Genomic DNA, 8,582 nt, shown 5'->3' on the forward strand with positions numbered 1-8,582 from the left:
TCAATTGTAGGGTTTAAGCTCTCTTGTGCTTTTCCACATTCTTATCTTTACTCTAGCTTCAAATTTCTGTTTCTCTGATGCTTAAATCAAAGAGTTTGGATGCTGTAATTTCTCGGCAGCTGCCCATTTGCCGTCAATTTCTTGTTTCAAGTAAGAATTCGAAAACTCCCTGTTTTACTCTCTCTTTACTGGAATTTTAGCTGTAGAAATCATCAAAATTTTCTCTCAAGATGGAATGAATTGGAAAGACTGCTCCTTTTTATGAATTGGGATTTTCTGTAATGCATCGAGGGTTTAAATTATTTAGTCATAGGGTGCTCACAAGAACCTCAAATTTGCGCCCCAGAACAAGCACTATATTACGCACTGAATTGGGAAATTGGGACCGAAGAAATAATGGGTTTGGATTATTTAGAGCATTTATGTATACATTTACGCAAAATAGGCGAGTTCAGGACCCGAATGACCCGGCCACCTTGATGAAGGAGGATGGGGTTTCGGTCTCTAGTCAAATGTGGATTGAGAATTTTCGAGAACCTGAAAAAACCGTAACTAATTTGAGTGATTATTTGAGGAGATTTGAGTTGTGGGTGTTGGCTTATCAAAAGGTTGCTGCTGATGAAACAGGGGCATATGTGCCTCGTAGCTCAATAACAAGAGCTACCCTTGAAGATTTGTTGGCGTTGAGGAATGCAGTTCTGGACAATAGGTTTAAGTGGGGCGCTAGGTTAGAGTTTTTCATCAAGTCGCCTAGGGATAAGACTGATTACGAGTCATTGTCGAAGAGGAAAATCAGGGCTATTATGACCACCACGCAGCCAGCACCATTTCAGGATAGGATTGTTCAGGAGGTGTTGTTTTTAATTTTGGAGCCAGTTTATGAGGCTAGGTTTTCACAGAAGTCGTTTGCATTTAGACCAGGGAGAACGGCACATACGGTGATTAGGGTAATAAGGAGAAGCTTTGCTGGTTATTTGTGGTATATAAAGGGGGATTTAAGTACAGTGTTGGATGGGATGAAGGTTGGATTGGTTATAAGTGCTCTGATGAGGGATATTAGAGATAAGAAAGTGATTGATCTAATAAAGGCTGCTTTGACTACGCCTGTGATCACTAGTAAGGTTGAGGAGCCAAAGAAAAAGAAGAGGAGGAAGTATCAGAAGAAGAGAGTGCTGGCTGAAGATGAGCCAAAGCCTGATCCATACTGGTTGGTGTCCTTTTTCGGGTTTGCACCTGAAGAGGCTGAGAAAGTTCCTTCATGGGGGCATTGTGGTATCCTTAGTCCTTTGTTGGCTAATGTTTGTCTTGATGAATTGGATAGATGGATGGAAGGTAAGATTAAGGAGTTCTATCGGCCTTCAAAAAGTGATGTGATTTGGAATAGTCCAGAGGGAGAAGTTGAACAGGGAAATACATCCTGGCCAGAGTTTGTTCCCACGAGTGGTCCAGATAAGACCCGAAAGATTGATTACATCCGTTATGGTGGTCACATTCTCATCGGAGTTAGGGGCCCTAGGGCAGATGCAGCTACGCTGCGAAAGCAATTGATTGAGTTTTGTGATCAGAAGTATATGCTGAAGCTTGACAATGAGGATCTTCCCATCGAGCACATTACTAAAGGTATTATGTTTCTTGACCATGTATTATGCCGTCGAGTTGTGTATCCAACTCTTCGATACACTGCAACGGGGGGGAAGATCATTAGTGAGAAGGGTGTTGGGACGTTGTTGTCTGTTACGGCTAGCCTGAAACAATCTATTAAACAGTTTCGAAAGTTAGGCTTTCTCAAGGGGGATAGAGATCCAGATCCTCAGCCTTGCTTTAGAATGTTTCATGCCACTCAAGCTCACACAAATGCTCAAATGAATAAGTTATTGTCCACAATGGTTGAGTGGTACAGATATGCTGACAATCGGAAGAAAATTGTTAACTTTTGCTCTTATATTATAAGGGGTTCACTTGCTAAGCTTTATGCTGCAAAATACAAGCTTCGATCACGAGCAAAGGTCTACAAGATTGGTTCTAGAAATTTGAGTCGTCCTTTGAAAGAAAAGAAAGGACAATCTCCAGAGTACCATAATTTACTTAGAATGGGCCTTGTAGAGTCTATTGATGGGCTTCAGTATACCAGAATGTCCCTCGTGCCAGAGACTGACTATTCACCTTTTCCGGTTGGTTGGCGGCCTGATCATGAGAAGGCGTTGCTTGAATATATATGGCTCGATGATCCAAGAACCTTGGAGGAACAGCGTAGGTGCCTTGGAGAGCACGGACTAATTTCACCTCAAGATTATATCTCAATGCTTGTCTGGAACTACAAGAGAAATGCCATTCCCATGGATCAGCTTTCAATCATCACCCCAAGGGACAATAGACTGTTGTGCAGCTCAAATGAGGATAGTAATGATGAAAGAAACTCAGCCGAATTAGACAATGAAGAAAGCATACATGCTGCTCAAATGTAAAGAAATGTCAGAGTTCTGTGATCTTGAAGGTTATTGTTCTTTCTCTTGTAGCAGAAAATTTCTGTTAAAGATGATAACTGGATTTCTCTTATGAAGTACAATGATTACCTCGGCTTCAATACAGAAGGCATAGAATAGCTTGTATTTTTTTGTTACATATAATCTAACACACAAATTCACAAAAATTTAATTACTAAGACTTTCTCTGATTTATTTTCCCTTTTGGTTTTCTTCAAGCCTAGACATGTATATGGCGCCTGTGTATATTGTGAACTCAGTCAGCTGGGCATCTACAAGAAGCAACTTCTGGCTGCCCTCTTCCCGCCCCCTCTCCACCCCACCCCCACCCCAACCGAAACCCATATACTCCAAAAGCTCAATGCTTGGTTCTCGTTCTCGAATCATTTCTTGGTTGTGTGTTCTTTTGGGCTGTGAAACATATGTAGATGCTGCCTTTTGTCAGCCTTTGGTTGGGATTCTTTTATTCCACTTTCCGTGCAATTGTTTCCATAGGGAATTAGATTATTATTTTCTTTTCATTTCTGAGTTTGTTTTGACACTTTTGTTTTGAAGCAATCAAGTGGTCAAATTATTGAATGCCATGGTTTGCTCTTTATGCTGGAATCTCAAGTGTTTTGCCACCATTTAACTATTATATCTCTTGTGTATCTTTCTGTTTCTTTTGTGGACGAAGGAGACTGTCGTGGTGTGTGTAGATGATGCTAGGTGACTTTGGAGTGGTCCTCTCATTAAGCTTGTGATATCCTGTTGCATCCCTGGCCTGATGTATAGGACGCTCCCTTGATGACAAGGACCGTGCAAGTTTATATTAGGAAGAAGTAGAAGATAACAATGAAGACGCTGAAGCGCACACTTCTTACTTTTGAGTTTCATATGAAAATAAAGGCTCCATATGCTCTTTTTTTTCGGGTAATTTTGTATACACTGTCAGTATATATACTATCATGATTAGATGAATGACACATATATAAAATTTAAATTTGAAATTCAAATTCAACATATGTGGTATCCATCCAAACATAATAGTGTATACACTGTCAGTGTACATAAGATTAATCCCTTTTTTCTTTGAATTGTTAATTTTTAGGTTACAACTTTGTATATGAAATCCGTATTTTGGGTCTTCTAAGGGTAGTTGCTGGATTCGTGCTTTTATTTTCTGGAGATTGTCAAAATTTGGATCTAATCGGCTCAACGTGTCTTTGTATGGGAAGTACACGAGGAGAACGCTGCCAACAAGGAAGGCGCAAAACGTTCTGGTTCAACGCACGCAGTTGGCAAGCCAAATCCTTGTTTTCTTTATCTTACAAAACTCTTCACGCAACCACCAAATTGCTAGTAAAATACAAAAGAAATGATCCAAAATTAGACAATTTAGCAACCTTCAAAGGGCAAAGAAGTTTCAATTCTGGTCACTTCAAAGCATGGTTATTAAACTTGGACCAGTTTGACGGTTCATCTGGTCGACCTATGAACCAGTCCGATTACATTGACCGACAAACAAGTCACTTAATCGGATTGAGTTGATAATTAGATCGGATAAGAGAGAAATCGTTTGAAAAGTCAATAATCCGTTGGTTCAACTGTAAAAAATGAAAACCATGCCAATTCAACCACCAATTTGATTAAAAACTCAAATATACCGTTGGTTTGATCTGCAGTTGAACCACTATGATCCACAGTATAATTATTGAGGCGGTCTCCTTGGGAGGTTGATGACCGGCCTGGTTTAATAACTATAATCCACAGTATATCATTAGACAAATCAAACATGGGTTCGTACATAGTTATGTTCTTCTTCTCATGTGCAATTGCATTATGACGGATCTGTACACTTGAGATTCTTGCATTTTCTGTGATGTTTTTCCCTCATTTACAATGTCTATATCTATACTAGGATGCGCATTTCAAGCGCTTTCACAAATCCCGTTTAAGACGAGATTACTGATTTTTAGGTTTGTTTGGTTAGTGAATTATTAGCAAAAAATTTATCTGCTTGCATCAACAACACATTTTTTAACCGTTTTTTTTATCTCACATACATCACATAAAAAAAGTACTATTTTCAAAAAATTATTCTAAATAATCTACTGTCCAAACAATTTAGTCAGAAATCACTGGGTGGACAGCCCCTCTGCCCTTGAGAATCAATCCATCCATCCTGGATGCATTCAAAGATTTCAAAATGGAGCATAAATTAGTAGTTGTAAAGTTGCTTTACATCTTTTACACGTTAACCAAAGAAGCGATGCTATATATATATATTGACGTGCCAATTATGCTTGTAGAAGGGAAAATTAAAAGAGCACACAATAGAGTATTATTGTCTGGCAGAAAATTTCATCCTATTGTATGATGGGAGCTTCTTTCTTTCTTAGCCTTCTTCCTTTTTGGTGTGTTTTACTCTACCCAAGAACAAAATGATTGTAGGTAGGTTATCTTCAGCTAGAAATAGCAAAACATCAAAATGTCCTCCCTATCAATCGAGAGAGAGAGAGAGAGAGTAACTATACTGACTACTAACTAAAACCATCTAAACATAAAAACACCTTTTGCCTGTTCTTTACTCCTTTCAATTGGGCTTCCTCCACATGGCAGAAAAAGTTGGAATCATCATTCTTTGCTTTTTCCTGAGAGATAAATTTAACAATTAGGGTCCCGCATGTAAGAAAGAAAATGTAACATAATTACAAGTAACAACTACCGATTCGTTTAAGATCAAATCAACTCGAAGATTAGTTGTTGTTAATTAGCTACATCAACCCCATATCGATTTGCTTCCAAGACAAGAAGTTTGGATAATCAACGAAATCATGAGGTGCCAAACCATACAAGGTTGAAATAAATTAGTAGGCTTAGAAAACTAACAGCGCGATGCTGACGGATCAACGGATGAGTAATAACCCAACAAACAAATGGTGGTTTGACACATGAAGAAGAAGCAATGGTGGAGTCCCATCTTGGTGTCAAATTTGGGTCCCAGGTCCTCGTTTCCAATGTTGATATCACTACTGCTTTCTACTCACTGACAAACTCTGACAGAAAAATCAGATGGTAAAGAGGTTTTCTTTTAGAACCTTCTTACATTTCCCCACAGGATAAATTTGGGAATGCCCAGTTGCCTTGGTTTTTTTCATGGGACCATTAATATTCTCCTCAAGAAAGAGCAAGCAAATTCTCTGTCATAAGGAAAGGAACCTTGTGGACGGTGACATGAAACTTTGGCATAAAATTGCTCAGCTTTAAGTATGGGTCTGGGGACCTTCTTTTTTTTTTTTTTTTTTAAAATTTTGTGCATCAAAGGGATTATAGCTTTGCTTCTTTTTGGAAAGGCTGCAAATATGAATATTCCCATCATATTTATGTTACCAATGAGTCAGTTACAAGAGCCTGTTGTTGCTGTATTCTTTTGTACGCAAGGTTTCTTTGTTACATCAGATGAATGATTATGTGAAATTTTCCCCAGTCTAGAACAAGTCCAATGTAACGTTATTTTTATTTTTTCAAATCATTTTCTTTATTTTATTCTCTGCTACATTTTTTGATTAATCTGAAACAATCCGTTACCATATTCTAGTCAAATCTTAGTCACAAGAATTATTATTCAGCCCAAACAGCTGTCACCTCTATATATAGAGAAGGTTGTCAAATTAATGTAGGTCACTGTGATGAAGAAAATTCCACAATATGAGCGTCTCAATCTGACTTGCCCATTTGAATCTGGTATCGCTATTGACCAATTCTTCATTGCTCTCCAACCGTCCAAAATCTCCACTGTTTTCAAGCAGCCTAGATTACGTGTTCAATTAGTTTCAAAAAGCTTCAAGGTTTTCTCATTTCTTTGAACTTTGAAGAAGAAGTTGGTGAGTTGATAATAGTAGTATAAGACAAATTTTTGTATTTAAAACTAGATCTCCGTGCTCTCTGGGAAGTTCTATAATACCTTTTGTACGTCTCATCGTTACTTATTAATTCACTGTTAGATATCTATAAAAAGAGATGTTAACCTTTAGATGATTTAAGAATTTAAATTATTGATTGATGTGACGAGAGTTTATTGAATTATAATTATGAATATGATATCCAAAAAAGGAATGATAGAATTTTCCATTAATACAATGGAACAAATATGAGAAACAAGAAATGTAATAAATCGAACTTAAACTAAAGTTTATCAATTAATTGATATAGCATAGGAGGACCCTAAGTAATTAAATAATAGTGGACCCAAAAGGGAAAGGAGCTTAACTTTTTATTGAGACGCCAGTGGAAATGCAAGCTGGTGGATAATATGTTGCTTTCATTATTGAGTCTTGAGTGCTCAACTAAAACTTGGCTCTTACATGTAAAGATAACGATCTATCATCAATAAATTTGAGACTTGACGGCAATTATGCACTGTTATTTCCCTTTTTATTGGTCTGTTTCTATACCAAAAATGTATAGGATGTTGGTTACCTTTATTTTCTGGTAGCAAACATTGCACTTACGCAACGCATCTTCTTATACGTAACATAGCCCATAATTGGGTATAAATCTATTGCTATTGATGGAAAAGAAAGAAAATAAATAAACAGAATACGACTAGCATTTCCTCAAGTCAATATAAATGTATTGACTGATCTCATCCCTTAGAAAAAAAAATGGAAGAAGAAGAAAAGATTAACTTGCAATGGAACAAAATTAAGGAAAATAATGTCCAAGAAAACAAAGAAAAATGAGGGGATAACATAATAAACTTTGATCAGATAATCAGCCCATATGAAATCAATCATAAAGAACAGGGTTATTCGTGACATTTCAATAATTTCTCACCATCGCAAAAGAAAAGGGCAAGGATTATGACACATTTGAAGATAGCTAAGGTAAAGCTAGAAATAGTCTAAAGGATCACAAACATTTCTCATCCATAAAAGTCTTCGTCATTAGAATCCGAATTTCTGCCTCATGAACTGCATCTGCTTCGAATCTTTACCTGGAAATTCTGAATCCTACAACAATTTGTTCATATATCTTCACCACAAAGCTAGCTGAAGTATGCTTCCAACCAGCAATATAAATGGCAATCCAACAGTGAAGCTCCGGGCAGCCCTCGAAAAATTAGCATCAACAGGATATAAATTCCCTGGTGGACCTGTTACATATATGTACTGAGAAGGTGGAGTGGGCACAACGGGCCAGCCTGATGAACCAGGGGGAGGAGGGCAGGCTGGAGTAGGCGGCTTCTTGGGAGGCGGTGGTGGCGGAGGCAGCGCCGGAGGGGGAGGAGGCAGTGTCGGCGGTGGTGGTGGCGGTGAAGGCACGGGACATGGATTGTTGCAAGGACAGCCTCCACACTTGTTTCCTTCATCAGGGCTCCCTGGAGCCTGTCCATTAATTGGAACTGCTAGAGCAAAAATGACCAAAATTACTGCCAAACGCAACATTTTGATCCTGGCTAGCTAGCCACTGGAAATTAAACTGACCTTGATGGGGCTTGATAATGTTTTTTAGCTGATTGGTTTTGATGACTAAAATTGATGGTCGGTGTAGTGATTGGTGACTATTCTTGGTGTAGAAAGAAGAAGAAGGTAGAAAGAAAGAAAATGAATGATGATGAAGTCTTGAAGAGCGGATTGCTTACGCTTCTAGGTGCATGAAAGTCACCAAAGACAGAAAAATAAAGGTCATATGTTTAGTAATTGGGGTTAGACATTAAGCAAATAGGAGTGTGACACGCACTGTCTCATCTATATATGTATATTTGGTATTGGCTTAATCTACAAGACAAATATCACATTGCATGTGGAGGGTCCAATTTAGGGCCCCATGGTTTAGGTATTTAGAAACCTCATCTTGTAGCTTTATGGTACTAATATCATATAATTGCATGCTCAAACTCCCAATAATGGTTAGCTTTTCATAAACTACATAATAATACTACACAGGGACGGAGCCAGAAATTTATTTTTGGGGGGGCCGAAGTGTATTAAAAAAAATTTTTGTGACGAAATAAATATATTTAATAAGTAAAATTTAGAATCAATAATTATAAAAATAATAAAAACATATAATTATATGGAGAATGATTAAAAATGGTAGCTCTGCAGGGAGGAT

At 37.8% G+C, this 8,582-nt stretch overlaps 2 protein-coding genes across 2 annotated transcripts; one reads left to right on the plus strand and one right to left on the minus strand.

Annotated features, from left to right (window-relative positions):
• Positions 1-3,369, plus strand: LOC113751418 (nuclear intron maturase 2, mitochondrial). Its single transcript, XM_027295432.1, has 2 exons — positions 1-2,494; positions 3,160-3,369. Exon 1 carries the CDS (start codon positions 282-284, stop codon positions 2,463-2,465), a length of 2,184 nt encoding a protein of 727 aa, XP_027151233.1. The 5' UTR covers positions 1-281; the 3' UTR covers positions 2,466-2,494; positions 3,160-3,369.
• A 3,823-nt stretch (positions 3,370-7,192) lies between these two features.
• LOC113751666 (leucine-rich repeat extensin-like protein 6) lies at positions 7,193-8,186 on the minus strand. The gene has a single exon (XM_027295756.1). The coding sequence runs from the start codon at positions 7,910-7,912 to the stop codon at positions 7,502-7,504; it is 411 nt and encodes a 136-aa protein (XP_027151557.1). The 5' UTR covers positions 7,913-8,186; the 3' UTR covers positions 7,193-7,501.
• Positions 8,187-8,582: the final 396 nt, after the last annotated feature.

The sequence above is a fragment of the Coffea eugenioides genome, chromosome 11, assembly GCF_003713205.1.
Source record: "Coffea eugenioides isolate CCC68of chromosome 11, Ceug_1.0, whole genome shotgun sequence".
NCBI lineage: Eukaryota > Viridiplantae > Streptophyta > Magnoliopsida > Gentianales > Rubiaceae > Coffea > Coffea eugenioides.